This window comes from Haematobia irritans, chromosome 4 (assembly GCF_050003625.1).
Source record: "Haematobia irritans isolate KBUSLIRL chromosome 4, ASM5000362v1, whole genome shotgun sequence".
In the NCBI taxonomy this organism is placed as follows: domain Eukaryota; kingdom Metazoa; phylum Arthropoda; class Insecta; order Diptera; family Muscidae; genus Haematobia; species Haematobia irritans.
In genome coordinates this window covers 120,772,120-120,793,988 of record NC_134400.1, presented here as the reverse complement: position 1 = coordinate 120,793,988, position 21,869 = coordinate 120,772,120, and the positions used below count along the sequence as shown (strand labels likewise).

At 30.9% G+C, this 21,869-nt stretch overlaps 1 protein-coding gene across 2 annotated transcripts in view; it reads left to right on the top strand.

Annotated features, from left to right (window-relative positions):
• Galphaf (G protein alpha subunit f) overlaps positions 1 to 21,869 on the top strand; it is a 54,487-nt gene that overhangs the window by 24,235 nt on the left and 8,383 nt on the right. The window contains exons 2-4 of one of the 2 annotated variants that reach the window (XM_075303768.1): positions 7,395 to 7,493; positions 12,982 to 13,182; positions 13,259 to 13,427. In XM_075303768.1, coding sequence (XP_075159883.1) covers positions 12,983 to 13,182; positions 13,259 to 13,427 — 369 coding nt within the window. In that variant the 5' untranslated portion in view covers positions 7,395 to 7,493; position 12,982. The remainder of the gene's footprint in view (positions 1 to 7,394; positions 7,494 to 12,981; positions 13,183 to 13,258; positions 13,428 to 21,869) is intronic. The other variant, XM_075303767.1, reaches the window with a different exon arrangement.

The following is a 21,869-nucleotide window of genomic DNA, read 5'->3' as shown; positions in this document are numbered from 1 at the left end:
GTTTTAAAAAATATTCAATTAAAAATTTATTTGATTCAACAAATTTTTTAATTGAAATAAAAATCAATCACACAAATTAATAGTATCCATTTGATTATTAATATTTAATTGGATCAATTAATTTTTTAATTGACTGTCAATTAATTTTTTAATTGATACTATCATTTCTGTGATTGAAGACATTTCAATTAAAAAACTAATTGGATCAATTAATTTCGTGATTGAATCAGAAAAATTTTATTGTGTGCAATTATCAGAATAAATTCAGGCAGTTCACTAAACCCAAAGTGAACCACACTTGAACTTTCCGAAAAAAGGTTTATGATAACCGGCCTTTGCCGAAGTAAATTTGTACAAACATATCTCTTTTCCTTTGGCACTGTCAAATTATCGATTTGAAATAATGAACTATTTTTTAATGCTTCATTTGTGTATAATTTGTCCCGTTCTTTAGTTCATTTCACTAACGTACGCAAAAAATTATTATAATAAAGGAAACATTTTCCAAACATAGTATTTCCATGAACTAAAGTAAAGTTAAATTGGCTTTAGTGAAATAGAGGGTTCACTTGTTTTTTTTTTTTGGTGTACTGTAAAATAATACTGAATGTAGAAAATAACAAAGACGTTTTCAAAAATTGGGAATTGCTAAAACGGATAGCGACCGCAACGCATGTACGATATATTCACAACTAAGCTGGGGAAATTCCCTTTTTATATCCGCCACAATAAGATGGGGTACACTAACTTTGTCAGAATGAAAATGTTTCTCTTGTCGTCACTTTTAGCATTTCCAAGAATACATACCGCAAAACATTTTCAATTAATGACAAATAATCTCTCATGAATACAAACTATAGATGTAGGTTGAAGTCATTAACTATGAATAGTTACCATAAAGTACCATCCATTCAATATGACTTAGCCATTTATCTTATCATTTGATGAGTACAATAACCGATTGTATAGTTATAAGATTCCAAAGGCCTAGGCATAAAAACATCTTTCAGATTCACTAAATAGGTAATTGCGCGAATTAATGGAATATTCCATCAAAATAAAAAACGACTGTTTTTATTAAATAGTCTATAAAATTAAATATTTACTGTAACAAATAACAAAAATAAATTGTACAAAATTCTATTGTCGAATGGACGTGCTCCATTTGGTCTCACATTTTATATCATGTTGTAGTAATGTAAACAGAAAGACATTTTCATTAAATTTGAGTCAATCAGGTTTTTTCTTTGGCATAACGAAACAATTTCATTGCGATAATGAATATTTTCATTAGTAGTATAAAATGTTTCATAATTGAATAGGAAAATCAAAAAATTAACGAAAAGTTGCATCGTATTTATGAACATATTTCGACATTATTTCAATTTTAAGCCTAGTACTAAGATCACGTTTTCGCACGAAAAACTGTTATACTCTATATAAAAAACGTTAGCGCGGAATAAATGCGAAATCATTGATTTGAGCATTTTCAAACACATATTTATACAACCCTGGATTTTTTGCACGAAAAAAATAGGCAGGCATATTATTTCGCATAAATAAGTTAGCATCTCTGGGTTTGAAACCCTATTTACGGAGATAGATGAAGATATTCTTTTTTCGCATAATGACAAATTTCAAGTGACAAAAACAAGGTCCAAATACATTGAAATGTCAGATATACTAAAAAATCTAGACCCACCAGGAAGAACACTTGAACTGAACTTTATTTCAAATGCCGATATTAGAAAATTATTTTTCTAGTATCGTTTGTGTATAACGTTTTTCCCCTTTTTACTTCTAAATAAAGGCTAGTACTATATTAACTCCATTGGTGCGCACACAGCATTTAACTTTTCCCGATCTCATTTCGCTAGGAACCTCCTTTTCAAGCCATTCTTGGTTGAATGCGATGGCATTGAGTTCAGTTGGAATGTCCACGGTTAAGTTAAAAAGAGGAATCATGTTTCCCTGTCTAATGTCGGCTGACATACATTTAAGCCAGCATTCGGCTTATTGTGCGTCCTAACTTCATCTTTTCCTCATTTATTCTAGGAATTCTGTATCCCTAACAAATTCTCTAATTTGTCTCCAGTTCCTGTTTTCAAGCTGGGACAGGTCCCGAATCCCTTCTTCAGTGATATTGTTAATTCTTTTTACAGTATTTAAAGAGGGCAGTGAAAAAGGAAGTTAGAGTTAAGACCAGTGAATCCATTCCAAATTAAGCAGTTTCTGGACAAACAAAATGAATTACTTGTCAAAGAAGTCGGGAGCCACCATGGTGCAATGGTTAGCATGCCCGCCTTGCATACACAAGGTCGTGGGTTCGTTTCCTGCTTCGACCGAACACCAAAAAGTTTTTCAGCGGTGGATTATCCCACCTCAGTAATGCTGGTGACATTATCGACCGTGGGGTCAAAATAAATGCCGAATATTATCGGGAAAATTTCTTAAATACCGTCGTACTCAATACCGTCTTTAAGAAATGTCCCCCTGGCCAAATACCAAAGTGTTGATTATGTCAAGACTTTGTCGGCCATTTGAATGCCAAATGTTGCTAATTCGAACAAATACAGTGAAACCTCTCAAAATTGGACACTCTGAAAACCTGACACATCCCAAGAATGGACAGTTGTCTAGGGAAGTTTGCTATATTACCACATTAAAATTAACCTCTTATACCGGGACACCTCTCAAAGGTGGACAAAATTTAGGCGACCGTGGGTGTTCACTGTACATATATGTTTATATCTCGGTTATGTTTTCAAAAGTTGGACGCGGGTATTATGGTAGAAATAAACTTATGGTATGAACGGTACATTAGAGAAGCTTTGAAAATCTCAGAAATGCCACCACCGCTGAAAAAATGTTGGTTTTCGGTCGAAACAGAGATTGAACCCAGGCCTCCTCGTAATGCTAACCACTGCACTATGGTCTGGCGGCCCCAATTTTTTGGCCAAAAATCATAGCGCTTAAGCGATTGTTCTGATCACCACAAAATATTCTAGACATTGAATCAAAAGGACAAAACCTTTAAGACTAATCCATTTTTGGACCCGCCTGCCCCAATACAGGGTGGGAGACAGCGTATCAAAATATACTGCTTTCATATTTTTATACCCACCACCATAGAATGGCGTATAAAACGTTTGTCATTCCGTGTGTGACACATCGAAATATCGATTTCCGACTATATAATATGCTTGATCAAATAGAAATTCTAGGATATAACCATGTCCGTCTGTCCGTCTGTCTGCCTGACTGTTGTAATCACGCTACAGCTTTCAATAATGGTGCTATCCTCATGAAATTTTGCATTGATACGTTTTTTGTCAGCAGGCAGGTCAAGTTCAAAGTTATGTTAGGCTATATCAGTCCAGGTTTCGATATAGCCCCCATATAAACCCATCCCCGATTTGGGGTCCTGGTCGATTTGCTAGAAATTGAAAATCTAAAGGTAATTTACGACTACAAATATTTATGCCGAGTATCGGTCAATGTTTTGTTATAACCCCCATATTAACCGATATATAGGTATTCATTTTATTGCAATTAAATAAAAATGTATATATTGTATTTTTGTATATTTCAGTTAATTTTCTTTCCAATATTCTTTTCCAACGATCAAATTAGACAGGAGAATTTTTATCCACAAGATGTTTGAACAAAAGTTCTCCCTGAAGCCAAGCATTATTGTCTAAATTTAATCTGTCGAATTGTCTGACTACTTTTTGCCGCTTTTGATCCAAATTTACACAATAACTACGCACTTTTATTTTAATGTAGTTAATATATAACATGGAATCGGGAAGCACTCAGTGATAAGAGAGAAGTTCACCAATGTGGTATCACAATGGACTGAATAGTCTAAGTGGGCCTGATACATCGGGCTGCCACCTAACCTAACCTAATATATTCCGCTGAAATGCTAAGATCTCCATAGTTTTTAGCAATATGGTTAAAAACGATATCAAATTTTTCTTCTTTCCTGTATGAATTCAACCACACATTGAGCAAATCTCGGTTTTTGAAACAAAAAGCGCCTAAAATAAAAACGCATTTTATCTGCAAAAAACGGATAAAAGCAGACGGTTAAAACGGATTTTGAAACGTGAGATGTCCTAGAATCATCCTGTTTTAAAGCCAAGTGGAATAATGTGGACTTTTTTAGTTTTATTCCATTTAATTTTACGAAAATTTTTGATTTTTTAAATTTAAGGTTATATAATAGCACTATTATTTCATATCACATCAACATTTTCACATTTTGTTTTTTGATAATTAAAGTACTTACCATCATCTTTCATTTCCATATTATAAATATTTATAATATATTTTCACTTTACTTTGAAAAGTGTTCTTGATATGTTAAAAATCACAACATGTGTTATAAAGGGTGATTCTTTTGAGGTTAGGATTTTCATGCATTAGTATTTGACAGATCACGTGGGATTTCAGACATGGTGTCAAAGAGAAAGATGCTCAGTATGCTTTGACATTTCATCATGAATAGCCGAACGATCTGCCACAACGTCGAATTTTCAGTGAATGGGCCCTAGAAAAGTTGGCAGAAAATCCGCTTTTTTATCGACAAATTTTGTTCAGCGATGAGGCTCATTTCTGGTTGAATGGCTACGTAAATAAGCAAAATTGCCGCATTTGGAGTGAAGAGCAACCAGAAGCCGTTCAAGAACTGCCCATGCATCCCGAAAAATGCACTGTTTGGTGTGGTTTGTACGCTGGTGGAATCATTGGACCGTATTTTTTCAAAGATGCTGTTGGACGCAACGTTACGGTGAATGGCGATCGCTATCGTTCGATGCTAACAAACTTTTTGTTGCCAAAAATGGAAGAACTGAACTTGGTTGACATGTGGTTTCAACAAGATGGCGCTACATGCCACACAGCTCGCGATTCTATGGCCATTTTGAGGGAAAACTTCGGAGAACAATTCATCTCAAGAAATGGACCGGTAAGTTGGCCATCAAGATCATGCGATTTGACGCCTTTAGACTATTTTTTGTGGGGCTACGTCAAGTCTAAAGTCTACAGAAATAAGCCAGCAACTATTCCAGCTTTGGAAGACAACATTTCCGAAGAAATTCGGGCTATTCCGGCCGAAATGCTCGAAAAAGTTGCCCAAAATTGGACTTTCCGAATGGACCACCTAAGACGCAGCCGCGGTCAACATTTAAATGAAATTATCTTCAAAAAGTAAATGTCATGGACCAATCTAACGTTTCAAATAAAGAACCGATGAGATTTTGCAAATTTTATCCGTTTTTTTTTTAAAAAAAGTTATCAAGCTCTTAACAAATCACCCTTTAGTTAAAATGCAGAAAATTTCACATGTTGTCAGCCCTGGAAAATAACGGTTTTTTTACGTATATTTTAACAAACTATATTTTCTGACATCTGAAAGTATTTATTATCTATGACAGTTATAAATTTAGAATTTAGAATTTTGATTTATGACCAAAAAATTGGGTCCGCCAGACCATAGTGCACTGCATCACGGTGGTTAGAATAAAAAAATATTTCATGTAATATGTTAACTATGGCTACTTGAAAATTCCGTTTTGAACAAATCCATTTCAGTATATCATTGGCTACATTAGAGATGACAAGTTGAACGACGAGTGGGACAACTAAACGAACGCTTTCGATCGATTGAAGTGCAAATATATTTAGTTATTTTTAAGAATTCAGTCGAACGTTTCTCTGCATCGAAAATTCATTCGATTAATCTTTCCTGTCTTAAATATTTAAAATTAAAAAAAAAAAAAAAAAAAACAGAACTAATATAATTTACCATTTAGCCTTGAAGAATGTTTACACCATATTGTATATCTATAATCTATAAATTAATACGAATGTCGTTGATTGTTAATTATACTACTTGGCAACCGAAATAGGTGATTACATAGTATATAATGAATGTAATAATCACCCTACCCCCTGATAAACAATCGCTTCTGTAAGATATACCCCAAATACATTCTGCTTCAAGCATATATATTTTCAGGATTGGTCCAAATAAAATATTGTTTGTATTGTTCAAACATATGTTTCACGTAGAAAAAAATTTAATGAAATTGTTTTGTTATATACATTTGTAAGACGCCAATTGGTTACTTCCATTCTTTTACTTGCAGCATACACCCAGAGAAGGAATATGATCACCTCAAACATGATTTAAGAGCAAAATGTTATTTTTGGGTGATGACCATGTAACATGGTTTTCGCAAACATGTTATTTTCTCGGAAATCATGTATCTGATTTCGGCAAGCAGGTTATATTTGACGAGAAAATAACATTTTAATGACAAACATGTTACATGGTCACCATACAAAAATAACATTTTGCTCTTGAAACATGTTTGAGGTGATCATATTCCTTCTCTGTGTGTACTCTCTAGGTCTCCCTTTCTAACCACATGTATGTTTATAGGCTATTTCTAAATTAATATATGTTTGCATCCAAGCATATTATATTTACAAACATAATGTGTTCTAACGTATTAACATATATGTTATGTCCCAAAACTGTTATGCTAGTTTATGAACATTGTATGCTTGCACTTAAAAATACACCTAAACATATGAAAAACAGTCTTTTTCGTCCGTGTAGTAATTACCCTTTACATATGATGAAACCCCTCTTTATACTCAACTTATAAAAAAATTGATGTACATATTCAATATTCCTTAACAAGGAAAGTATTTTTGTTTGTTTAAGATCGCTAACCGATAAGAGGTAATGTACGTTTGAATGTTTCACAAACCTATTTGGGTTTGATTAATTTTGTTTTATCAAAAACAATGTTGGACATGTCATGATCAAGGACATGTTGAAGGCGTACGTGGGCTTTTCGTTTATTTTAGACCAACAGAAATTTCTTTTGTTGTTAAAGTTTTTACTTTCAGCCTAAACAAATTTCGTGTATCATATTCAGTGCGTTATATTCTTGTTATTATTTGGATAACTTTCGTATAATACTTTCAATAGTTTTATGTGTACCAAGTGATTTAAAATCTATTATTCTATGCATATAATATCTAGATTGTGTGTAGATAAAACTGTTAAATTTATTGTAATAAAAAGTTTAAAATTTTTGAAGAATTTCAACTTATTCTGCCCAATGTCCCCACATGGGAACACCTTTTTTTTAAAAAATGTCAGTTTGTTTATTTAAATCTTTTTAGTTAGTCGTTACTGAGTTAATAAAAAAACCCATAAAATCAATTTTTGTCCGGCAATTTCATTATGGACGTTAATGGGTTAAATGATAGCACTGCTTTATCTGTCGTAAACCAAATATTGTCGAATATAATAAACATTTATGCCCGGTATGCACCTCAAGCAGAAATTTTTTTGTGTACCCATAACACAGGTTTGCCATGTATTGCTTATGGGAGCACAATGGGAATAATCGATAATAACGCCTCACAGAATTTTTATCTTAGCAAATACGGTAATGGATTTATTGTGGGTGAGTAAACTAGAAATAGAAATAAAATTTTCACAAAATGTTCTATAGAAATAACATTTTGATAAAATATTCTATAGAAATAAAATTTTGACAAAATTTTCTATAGAAATAAAATTTTGACAAAATTTTCTATAGAAATAAAGTTTTGACAAAATTTTCTATAGAAATAAGATTTTGACAAAATTTTCTATAGAAATAAAATTTTGACAAAATTTTCTATAGACATAAAAATTTGACAATATTTTCTACAGAAATAAAATTTTGACAAAATTTTCTATAGAAGTAAAATTTCGACAAAATATTCTATAGAAATAAAATTTTTAAGCAATACTTATCATAGTTTCGGCTATAGGTCGATTAAAAAACATAAGATTGATGTTTTTATTTCAATTGTATTTCCAATATTTCGGTTGACTCCGTCAAAGCCGTTTTCAAGGCTGAAGTGAAACAGAAATTTTCAAATTTAATTAAAAAAATCACGAACAAACCAAACAATAAATTATTTAACTACTATTACTATTTACATTTATTCTGGTGTGCACAGCTTCACACTCTGCTTTACACTTAAAAAATTTTGACTACATTTTCTACAGAAATAAAATTTGTGACTACATTTTCTACAGAAATAAAATTCTGACAAAATAGAAATAAAATTTTGACAAAATGTTCTATAGAAATAAAATTTTGGCCAAATTTTCTACAGAAATAAAATTTTAACAAAATTTTCTACAGAAATACAATCTTGACAAAATTTTCAACAGAAATAAAGTTTTGACAAAATTTTCTATAGAAATATAATTTTGTCAAAATTTTCTATAGAAATAAAATTTTGTCAAAATTTTTTATAGAAATAAAATTTTGTCAAAATTTTCTATAGAAATAAAAATTTGACAAATTTCTACAGAAATAAAATTTTGACAAAATTTTCTATAGAAATAAAGTTTTGACAAAATTTTCTATAGATATAAAATTTTGACAAAATTTTCTATGGAAATAAAATTTAGAAAAAATTTTCTATAGAAATAAAATTTTGACAAAATTTTCTATAGAAATAAAATTTTTAAGCAATACTTATCATAGTTTCGGCTATAGGTCGATTAAAAAACATAAGATTGATGTTTTTATTTAAATTTTATTTCCAATATTTCGGTTGACTTCGTCAAAACCGTTTTCAAGGCTGAAGTGAAACAAAAAAAGAAATTTTCAAATTTAATTACAAAAATCACGAACAAAACAAAACAATAAATTATTTAACTACTATTACTATTTACATTTATTCTGCTGTGCACAGCTTCACACTCTATTTTACACTGAATTTACATATATATATATATATATATATATATATATATATATATATATATATATATATATATATATATATATATATATATATATATATATATATATATATATATATATATATATATATATATATATATATATATATATATATATATATATATATATATATATATATATATATATATATATATATATATATATATATATATATATCTGGCTTTTCGGAAAGATTATGCAAGTCTAATTTGTACGACAAAAAGAAATATCAGGTCGCGTTAAAAACTACGAAAACAGTAAATGGATTATTTAGTAAAACTAAAATCAAAAATGACGATAAAAGCAATGTAATTTATAAGATTAAATGTAAAGTTGACAAATCCAATTTATGTAAAATGACATATATTGGTACTACAATGACAAAACTGAAAACTAGATTATTTTCTCACAAATCGGATATTAAAGCCACTGACCATGGAGCAAAAAATAGCCCTTGCGCTGACAGGTCACAAGCCAAACTTAGAAGACGTAAAAATTCTAGACTACGAAAACTACTACAGACGCAGATTTACTCTTGAAATGCGGCACATTATCAACACTCCACCTGACGAGAGAATGAATTACAAGAAAGACATTGAGAACTCGAATATATAGACATACAATACAAAAACATAAGAGAAATTTAAATTCAGTGTAAAACTGAGTGTGAAGCTGTGATTTTTGTAATTAAATTTTTTGTTTCATTTCAGCCTTGAAAACGGGTTTGAAGATGTCAACCGAAATATTGGAAATAAAATTTAAATAAAAACATCAATCTTATGTTTTTTAATCGACCTATAGCCGAAACTATGATAAGTATTGCTTACACTGAAAAAACAGTGAACCCACCAGGAAAGAAAATTTTAACTAAACTGTATCAAAAATGCAAATGTCACTCCGATTTCACAAAAATAAATAAATAATTTTCGACAAATTCAAGAAAATTTGTTAGACAAAATGATTATTTTTCACTTATTAAAGAAAATTTCTAAGTTTGAAGGAATAAATTGGAATTGAAAATTGCAAAAATATCTTCAGTGCCATACGAAGTTCATGATGGGAGCATTATTGGAAAAATTTACAAATTTCAGGAAATTCTGAACTATTTTGTGGGAGACACGAATTTAGTTAATCATTATGCTTCCTTTGTGTATAATTTTTTCCTCTGCTTTAGTTAAATTAACTAACGTATGCAAAAAATTATTAAAGTAAACAAAACTTTCTTAAAACGTTATAATCCCATGAACTAAAATAGAAGAATAATAGCTTTAGTGAAATATAGGGTTCACTTTTTTTGAGTGTAAAAATAAAATAAAAAGGTCAACGATAATCAATCAGAAATAGAAATAAAATGTTGACAAAATTTTCTACAGAAATAAAATTTTGATAAAATATTCTATAGAAATAAAATTTTGACAAAATTTTCTATAGAAATAAAATTTTAACTAAATTTTCTACAGAAATAAAGTTTGACTAAATTTTTTACAGAAATAAAATTTTAACAAAATAGAAATAAAATTTTCACAAAATTTTCTATAGAAATACAATTTTGACAAAATTTTCTATAGAAATAAAATTTTGTCAAAAGTTTCTATAGAAATAAAATTTTGTCAAAATTTTCAATATAAATAAAATTTTGACAAAATTTTCTACAGAAATAAAATTTTGTCAAAATTTTCTATAGAAATAAAATTTTGTCAAAATTTTCTATAGAAATTAAATGTTGACAAAATTTTTTATAGAAATAAAAATTTGACAACATTTTCTATAGAAATAAAACTTTGACAAAATTTTCTATAGAAATAAAATTTAGAATAAATTTTCTACAGAAAAAAATTGACAAGTTTCTATAGAAATAAGATTTTGTAAAAATTTTCTATGGAATAAAATTTTGTAAAAATTTTCTATAGAAATCAAATTTTGACAAAATTTTCTATAGAAATCAAATTTTGACAAAATTTTCTACAGAAATAAAATTTTGTCAAAATTTTCAACAGAAATAAAATTTTGACAAAATTTTCTATAGAAATATAATTTTGTCAAAATTTTCTATAGAAATAAAATTTTGACAAATTTTTCTATACACTGTTAGAAAAATATGTTTTTCATATGTTCCGATATAAACAAAATGTGTTTCGGGCACGATTTTAAACCACAATATATTTAAGTGCGAACATGTAATTTTCCTAAACTAACACTAAATGTTTGGGACATCTATGTTAATATGTTAGAATATATTATGTTTGGGGCATGAATGTTTCATAAAAATCATATGTGTGAATACAAACATATATAAATTTACAAATTTCAACTAAACATACATATGTTGTGATATTTTATTCAAAGCGACAGAGAGAGTATAGAGAGAAATAGAGATGGAAACCGGGAGAGTTGACGAAAGATATCAATATAACACAGCAAAAGAGTCAAAAGAGAACAATTTTTGTGAAACCGCTTGTATGTTGTTTCGGAAAACTGTTTTATGATAAGGCCAAAAATTTGATATGTTTAAGTCTAAATATTATTTAATTTGAATAAAGAGAATATACATTCTGAACCAAGAGAATAGACATTTGAAAAACAAACAGCTTATGTTTTCGCCTTGAGAGCAGCATTTTATGTATGTGTGGACATGTGTTTTGTTTATCATTTTGGCATTATTTTTTTCTTGGTTCGTTAAAAGAAATCAGGGGTCTTCATAAAAATAACGAAAGGGCACTATACTCTTTTTAGAGTTGGGACGGTAAAATGAAATAAGGAGGAAATAGTGAAAAATTACACAGTAAAATGTAAAAAAACAAAGTTTAGTTTCTCTTTATTAAAAAGTAGTCCACGAGGAGTTGACGGACACCATCAAATATAAAAGCGGGCATTAAGTTCGACTTTTACATCTAAAACAATTTAAAAAGTTTATTTTCTTTAAAATTAATTATTAAAGAAAAATAAAAGGAATTTTAGAGCGATGGTGTTAAATGCTAGTAAAAAATTGTTCACTCCTAAATAAATTTATGTTTATATTATAAAATTATGTATGTATGTTTATACTCGACTCCACGTTCTTCTTTTGTTAGTTTTTGAATTCCTTCCAAATTTTAAAGTTTTGTACAAAAACAGTTTTTTATTACAAGATTGTTATTTTTGCAATAAAAAATAATATTTTATCCAAAAATCTTTCAATTTCGTTTATATCAAGCACTGTTACTGACTTTAAATCTTTAATAACGCACATTTCGATGTTTCATTTAAAAAAATTAATATAGTATAAATATAAATGTGTAAATTAAACAAAAAAAACAAAAAAAAAATGTTCGGTCGGAGCAGGGATTGAACCCACGACCCTTTGCATGCAAGGCAGACATGCTAACCACTGCTCCACGTGGCAAACAAATGTATGTTTCTGTTAAATATTGTTATGTTTGCATGGGCTCGTGGGCGCTGCAAACTATGCTATATAAATGTAACTTAAAACGATAATTATCTACTGGTGACTATAACAGCTACGTAGCCCAGTGGATAGTGTGTTGGCTTACAAACTGTATGGTCCTCGGTTCGATTCTCCGTGCAGGCGAAAGGTAAAATTTTAAAAATTTATAAAAGTGAATAATTTCTTCAACATTATTTGTATTACAGAGAAAGGTGCCAATAACTAAAAAATTTCGTGGAAGTGAAAATTACGAGTATGTTAGGGAATGAGCACAATCGTGTTTGGGAAAAATTCTTCCAAGCATATAATATTTTTGGCTCAAAATGCTTCCAAACATATAATATGTTCACATAAAACAAACATATTAATGTTTCGGCAGTATGCAATAATATATGTGCTTCCTGCAAAATATGTTTGGAACATATGTTAAAGAAGCGATTTTTTTTGAGGGTGTAGAAATAAAATTTTAACAAAATTTTCGATACAAATAAATTTTGACAAATTTTTCGATACAACACGAAAGTGGTATTTGACTCATTCCCGGTGAAGCGAGGCAAAATTTACTTAATCACTCCCATTATACACTGCTAATGCAATATGTTTGTCCTCCAAAATAAATTCTAGCCAAATACTTCAACGATGCCACCTTATAATAGTATTATATTTGCAAACAACACATAATACAAACTTGATAAATTAAAATATGTTTCTTTTTTATTTCAGAATGCTGCATTGCCTGAGGGCGTCTAAACCACCGACAAGTGACAAAGACAAAATGTCACAGGAAATAGAACGGAAATGTAGTGAAATTCATAAAAATTTTCGAGAGGATGTTAAAATATTACTTCTTGGTACAGCTGAATCGGGTAAAACAACCATATTCAAACAGATGCGTATATTGCATATTAATGGCTATACAGATGAGTAAGTATACTAAAAGAAATTAAGAATGTAATATGTAAGTATTTATACGTATTTGTTTTTTTATTTTCTTTTCCAGCGAACGCCGTGATGAAATTCCAGAAATATATCAAAATATCCATGAATCCATATATCAGCTGGTTCAATATATGTCCATTTTGGGTTTAGAATATCAATGTTGTACAAGTCAACGCAGTGCCTCCTACATTCTTTCAATGGGATGGACAGCCCCCGAATATATGAATGAAGTAAGTACATGAAAAATTAAAAAAAGGAATGCAATGTTTGAGGCAGATCTAATTCGTTTCCATAGAGGAAAGTCTATTTTGAAACTTTATACCTGCAAGATTGTAGCTAGTGTCAGCTATTACAGACATACTTCACAGAAAAAAACAGTTTTTGTCTTCAATCACGAAATTAATTTTTAATTGACATTTCTTGAATCACAGAAAAGATAGTATCAAGTCATCAATGTCAAATAAAAAATTAATTGATCAAATTAAAAAACCAATTGGTACAATTAATTTTTAGTGCTTGATTTTTGTTTTAATTAAAAAGTTTTGTTGAACCATATAAGTAGGGTTTTCTTTTTCCCTTACTTCCCTGGGTCACATAAGGTAAAATGTTCCGTTGTTTTTAAAGGTTTACTCAGTCTACCAGTCTATCGGAATGTCGGTTTACAGAAATATGATATGAATCATAAATTAGGAAATATGATATGAATCATAAATTAGGAAGTGCAAACTTCTTTTTAACAATTGGGAGCCCGTTGGATTCTGGATTAGAACCCACGACTATGCATTAGCGTAGCTAGACAATTTTCCTAGGGGGCTATAGCCCCCCTAGCTGAAAATTTATAGACTGAACTTATAGGTTCAATTAATGTTTTATTTCATAAAAATGAATAACAATATAGGCATCAAAATAACTCGACAATTAATTTATAATAAAGCAACTAAAAGTAGTTCCACACTTTTCCCAGCAAAAAAATTGGGAGTTGTTCTAAAGGCACAACTTTAAAAGCACTTCCAAAAATGTCCTCACGAAGAAGTTAATTATTTTAACTACACAGGAAGTTTTTTTACTTCATTTTTTTCATATTTTTTAAGTAAGAATAAATAAAATGGTACAAATTATTCAAATTTTGGCACAAAAATGCTAAATTCATTATAGAAATTTTTATAGAACGTTTCAAACAAGCGTTAGAATGCATTAAATTGACTAAACCAGACAAAACAAAATAATAAAGGAGCTTTAGTTAATCAACTGAATCAAAAGTTCAACCACAGATTTATTTTATAAATATCAGATTTCAAACATTGCCATCGGCAACTACTACCACAACCAAAGTAATTCGATTGTGCATGAAAGTCCTTAGCGGTACTTTGTGCAGTTGCATATACTTGTTTAATTTTTAGAAAAATTTAAAATCGTAAATAGGTTTTCAAATTCTGGGGGGGGCTAAAATTTTTCTGGGGGGGTCTAAGCCCCCTCCCCAGAGGCCTTCCCACGCTTATGCGACTATGTAGGTTAGGTGGCAGCCCGATGTATCAGGCTCACTTAGACTATTCAGTCCATTGTGATACCACATTGGTGAATTTCTCTCTTATCACTGAGTGCTGCCCGATTCCATGTTAAGCTCAATGACAAGGGACCTCCTTTTTATAGCCGAGTCCGAACGGCGTTCCACATTGCAGTGAAACCACTTAGAAACCCTCAGAAATGTCACCAGCATTACTGAGGTGGGATAATCCACCGCTGAAAAACTTTTTGGTGTTCGGTCGAAGCAGGAATCGAACCCACGACCTTGTGTATGCAAGGCGGGCATACTAACCATTGCATCACGGTGGCTCCCTTGGTACCATAGTTATTCACATTACACTTCCAAAATCCACTTTAACTAGATTTCAACTGTCATTTGCCATATAAAACCCTCTATTATAAAGAAAATTTCCCGGGAATTCCCGCACTTCATTCCCGGGAAAGCGGGAACGAAAAAACAGCAGATTCCCGGGATCCCGTTCCCGGGAAAACCCCCTACATATAATGTTTTCATTGGATATTTTATAAATTCAATTAATATTTTAATTGGAAATTTTTTGGTGATATTTTTGTTTGTGTGAGACTACGTTGTACATTGTGATACTGGAAGTGTTTTATCGACACATAGGCGACATCCTTAGATGTGCATACTGGGATTAATGAATATGAGCCCCAAAACTTGAATGATGTGGACCACACAGAAATTGTATGGAAAACAACAACACCAGATTTTTGTTGGGGCTCATTTTCACACTCAAATGCATTATGGGTAACAACAATCTCTTCCTAATACCTCCAGTAGGTCTTTATGCAAACAAAAAATTCTACAATATCTTCATTTTTAAGACACCAACATTTTCAAAAAAGGCAAACATTTGAAAACTAGCGAACGTCAATACAACTTAAATAAACAGGTAAAATGGAAACCAAGAAAAATGAAACCGCCTCTTACTTTCGAAAACAAATGAGGACAAGATAAATATTAATTCTAACACCACAAGTGTGTTCATACATTGTTTACTCTATTTGTTTAAAATTTTCTAACTTTATCTACACTTTGGGAAAAGTGTTTAGTTAAAAAAAATGCCCAAAAACATCTACTCAAATAGACCAATGAACAAAAGATTTTGAAAACAAATAAATTCAATTGTTAATGGGTTTATTAGTATATATGGTGCTCTTATTCTCTTATGCCCCCGTTGTACCTTCTCCAAGAGTACACAACATTTGCGTCATGTTTATTCACCATTTCATTTAATCGAATTCAAATCATTGTTTGCTCACCTCATTGATGTAGCTTGTTATCTTGACAGGTCCGAAATCAAAATTGAAGATGGCTGTCAAATTTGAATTATCGTTATATGATATCTTGTCTCAACTAATAGCTTGTAGGTGACGTTAAAACTAAACGCCACTTATATGTTCAATGTTTAATGACCTTAAGCCTATTACACAGATGCAAAAAAAAAACTGATTCAATCACGAAATTAATTGATCCAATTAATATTTTCATTGGAATTGTTTCAATCACGAAAATTATAGTATAATCTCAGAATAATTAGACATACTTTAATAAAAATTTAATTGTTTTTTCGGTAGTTTCAATTAACAATTTGATTGATTCAATTGAAACTTCAATTGATTTTGGTCGCAAAGCTGAATTAATTTTTTAATTGAAAATCGCAAACAACTCTCTAATAATCGAGCACATTTTACACTGAAAAAATATTTACGTGATATTAAAGATTACGCAACCTAAATTTTACGATGCGAAATTTAGAAAATATTAAGGACAAATTTCTTTAAAATAATGAAATTTTAATTAAAATAAACTTCAAATATTTTTTATTAAATTTAGGACACAAATTTAGTAAATTTGCGTCCCTCCGTTATAGTCGTATGTCCTTGAACTAAGGCTAAATTTCCTTAAAATAAAGAAACACATTTTTGATTTCAATAAATTGTCCTTAAATTAACTGAAATATTGAAACTTCAGATTTAAGATAAAAACGCTTCAGTCTTAGCCTATAGACTTATTTTGAGTATTGAGCGTCTTTGGTTTAAAGTTTTTTTTCGGAATTAAGAAAATTTCGGAAAAATTTACAAAATATTAAGGACAAATTTCTTTAAAATAATGAAATTTTAATTAGAATAAAGTTTATAATTTTTGCTTCAAACATTCTTTGTATTAAATTTAGGACACAAATTTTGTAAATTTGCGTCCCTCCATTAAAGTCGCATGTCCTTTACTAAGGCTAATTTGCCTTAAAGTAAAGAAACACATTTTTGATTTAAATAAATTGTCTTTAAATTAACTGAAATATTGAAACTTCAGATTTAAGATAAAAACGTTTCAGTCTTCGCCTATAGACTTATATTGAGGATTGAGCGTCTTTGGTTTAAAGTTTTTTTTCGGAATTAAGAAAACATTTTTTACTTTGAAGTATCCGTTATAATTTGAATTTTTAAACTGGCTGTTGTTTGTACGTGAGTACCTTTATTAATAAATCGCGAAAAGAATGAAAATTTGATAAAGGAGATCTGTATCCTAATTTTAATTTTATTGGTCCTAGATTTAAAGCCAGATAGGTCGCTACAAAATTTCCTTATTTTAAAGAAGCCGCATCTTTGGCTCAGAATCAATACCAAAATCCTACAAGAAAGTTCAAATTTTCATGAAAAATAGGTAAATTTGATTCGTCTATGTTTTGCTTTGACGAATGACATTGATTCGTTTTTCTTTCTTTGCGGAATCTTGGTTAGAAAAATTGAATTGAAGGAAAGAATTCAAGATTCAGCACTGAAAAAAAAGCATACTCGGTTCCAAAGATTTTGTCTTTACTTTAAAAAATTTGGTATTGATTCCGAGCCGGAGAATACAAGTAAGGATACTTTTAAGACACAATTCTCTTTTAAATTTAGGTTTTGTGTACTTGCTTCTAGGAAGCAAATTTTAATTTTTCGCTTTCTCAGCTTTTTTTCTTCATATGCTATCAAAGTCCTTTAAAAACGAGTTAACGGCAACTTTATTTTCCAAATTAGGACTCGACTTCCAGTAGAAATTATGCTATGTTTGAAGTAAAAAACTTCTTTAAAATAAAGTTTTGAAAAACATGTCCTATATTTGAACGATTTTTTGTAGACAAGATGCAAAAAGACAACAAATTTAAAGACAATTTCATTAAATTTAAAGAATTTTTCTGAATTATTAAAGTCAAGTTGACCTTAGCCTATAAATTTTTTCTTTCATGTTGAGATACCCATTTTTAAGTCAAATCACTTAATTATAAGGACAATACGACTTCATTGAAAAGTTTATCGACTTTTGGACAAGGAAAATAACTTTATTTTAGAGAAATGCGTCTTCTATGCTAAGCAAAATTTGTATTCGTATTTTAAAGACATGAAATCTTTGACCTCACGACAATATTTTTTTCAGTGAGGAAAGAAAATGTAGGTAAGCAATAACAAAATTCAGGATGTTTATGCTCGCACATAGTTGTTGTGGGCAGCAACAATGTATAAGTTTGGTTAGGTTACGTATAGTGACAACCCGATATTTCAGGCTCACTTAGGCTATTCAGTCCATGTGATAACACAGTGGTTAACTTCTAATAAAATGTATACCGTAGATGGCACTTTTTCGTCGGCAAATGAGTGATTTTTTTGATTTGGCTTTAATTTGGTTTTTTTCCCTTTCCATTGTTCTTTCGATAAAACACCAAATATTATAAAAGCATATAAAATTCTGTACATCCAAACTTTTTTAATGCAAATTGACTGATTTGTATGATAATTCTCGTTTTCCAAAATGAAATTGAGTCACTTGACTGCTCAAAATCATTGTGAATTGATATGAGACGTCTATACATGTCTTGTTCTATGGTACTACTCTATAAAACTTAAATGGCAAACTGTCTTACCGACATCTAATATAGCAATCCCTCGATTTACGTCGCCTCAGTTTACATTGTTTCGATTTACGTCGTCAAATTTTTGTTCCATATAACTTCGATTTACGTTGTCGATTGTTTTTGCCAACTTTATCAGAAACGCCTTCCATAAGTAAAATAAGTACCAACGATGATGACATCGAAACATTTATTTCTAAAATTCTTACCGAAAATTCATCAAATTCTGATTGATATTGCATATATAATGCAATTGTCGAAGTGGCGATGTTTCTTTTTATATGTATACAACGTAACGGTTTTTCATTTTTTATGAACTTAATTTTAAACCCTGATATTTTTGAATAATGAATTGTTATTTTTTGTTTATATATTTGTTTATTTATTATGAATAAAAGACTGAATTACCATACATACATAATTAAATAGACGTTTCGATTAACGTCGTAAACTTCCGGAATCAATCACGACGTAAATCGAAGGGATTACTGTATATTTGTTTGTGCTGATAACTAATACATGACAAAAAATCGTAGATTCATTTTTCATGCCATAGGTAACAAATGGATAAACTGCATTACCGAAGTTTATAACATTCACTCTCAAACGTCCTCACAAACTCACGAAATAAAAATCTAAACTCACGACGAAGAATTTTTAAAGACTCGCGCCCATTCACTAATGAAGAAACCACTTAAATACAGTCACGATCGGTATAAGTCGTGACTCACGAAATTTTTGGTGACTTACGAACACCCCCATGACTCACGGAAATTCCCTTGACTCACGAACATTTTTATCAATCATGGAAATTTCTGACACAAACATTTGTTTGTGCTCATAAGCAATGCATGGCTAGTAAAAAATTCTTTTGGCTTGGTAACATTTTCATCCCAAAACAAAGTACCGAACCGCATTATCGATACTTCTAAATATCACCTAAACCCACACGCGAAGAATTTTTAAAGGCTCACACTAGAGGTGTGCACGTGAGTAATATTTTACTCACGCTCACGCACACTCACGACGGAAAAATCTTACTCACGCACACTCACGCACGATATTGTTTGGTAGGACTCACGCTCACGCACACTCACGAAAAGAAAATTTGTATTCACGCACACTCACGCACGAAAATGTCGTGACTCACGAAAAATACCGTGACTCACGAAAAATATCGTGACTCACGAAAAATGTCGTGACTCACGAACAATTTTTTGAGTATTTTACCTTAGCGACGCGTCTGAAAACATGAGCATTATTAAAATCGAGAGCGTTATTACACTCTTAACATCCCAGGTGTCACTAAAATTGTAAATGAATTTAACTCTTAAGCGTTTTATGTTGGTGAGCAGGATTATTTTCGTGAGCGTAAAACTTTACTCACGCACACTCACGAAGATAATATTTTCGTGACTCACGCTCACGCACGACATTTTGGTTTGTTAATCACGCTCACGCACACTCACGCCGTTGCCATGAGCGTGACTCACGACTCACGCGTGAATCACGAAAATTTTCGTGAGTCACGACAATTTCGTGTCACGTGCACACCTCTAGCTCACACCCATTCGCACAACCAGAATGAAACTACACACGTACACTTACGATCGGACTAAGTCGTGAATCACGAAATCTCTGATAACTAGCGAACATCTCCATAACTCACGAAAAAATGAAAATGAAATGAAATGAAATAACTCACATTAATTCTTCTGAATCACGGAAATTATCTTGACATACCAGTGAGTATTAAGTAATAGTTGGAATAACGGGGCATTATTATTATACCCTGCGCCACACTGTGGAACAGGGTATTATAAGTTAGTGCATATGTTTGTAACACCCAGAAGGAGACGAGATAGACACATGGTGTCTTTGGCAATAATGCTCAGGGTGGGTCCCTGAGTCGATATAACCATGTCCGTCTGTCCGTCCGTCCGTCTGTCTGTGAACACATTTTTGTGATCAAAGCCTAGGTCGCAATCTAAGTCCAATCGCCTTCAAATTTGGCATATGTTCCTAATTTGGGTCAGAATAGAACCCTATTGATTTTGGAAGAAATCGGTTCAGATTTAGATATAGCTCCCATATATATCTTTCGCCCGATAGGCACTAATATGGACCCAGCAGCCAGAGTTTTATACCGATTTGCTTGAAATTTTGTACAAACATAACACTTAGTCGTATAGTCAAGTGTGCAAAATGTGATTGAAATCGGTTCAGATTTAGATATAGCTCCCATATATATCTTTCGCCCGATATGGACTTATATGGCCCCACAAGACAGATTTTTGGCCGAATTTGGTTGAAATTTTGCACTAGGAGTACAATTAGTAGTATAGTCAAGTGTGCAAAATTTTATTGAAATCGGTTCAGATTTAGATATAGCTCCCATATATATCTTTCGCCCGATATGGACTAATATGGTTCTAAAAGCCAGATTTTTGGCCCAATTTGGTTGAAATTTTGCACAGGGAGTAGGTTTAGCATTGCTTGAAATTTTGCACAAGGAGTACAATTGGTAGTATAGTCATGTGTGCCAAATTTGATTGAAATCGGTTCAGATTTAGATATAGCTCCCATATATATGTTTTTCTGATTTCGACAAAAATTGTCAAAATACCAACATTTTCCTTGTTAAATCGCCACTGCTTAGTCGAAAAGTTGTAAAAATGACCCTAATTATCCTAAACTTCTAATACATATATATCGAGCGAAAAACCATAAATAAACTTTTGCGAAGTTTCCTTAAAATTGCTTGAGATTTAAATGTTTCCCATTTTGTTTACTAAAATTGTGTTCCACCATAGTGCATTAGCCAACTTAAATTTTGATTCTATAGATATTGTAAAAGTCTATCAAATTCTGTCCAAATCGGGTGATATTTAAATGTTTGTATTTGGGATAAACCTTTATATATAGCACCCAACACATTTGACGGATGTGATATGGTATCGAAAATTTAGATCTACAAAGTGGTGCAGGGTGTAATATAGTCGGCCCCGCCCGACTTTAGACTTTCCTTACTTGTTATTATTAGTTTAGAATTGTTTACATAATATAGATCGTCAGTCTCATAAACACACGAGAATGATTTAAATCGTGGACGTTATTAAACTATTAACGTACACTCAATTCTAAACCAAAGATGCATATCTTCAAAATAAATCTTAGCCTATATATGAAGTTTTTACCTTTAATCCAAATATTAATATTTCAGTTAATTTAAAGATT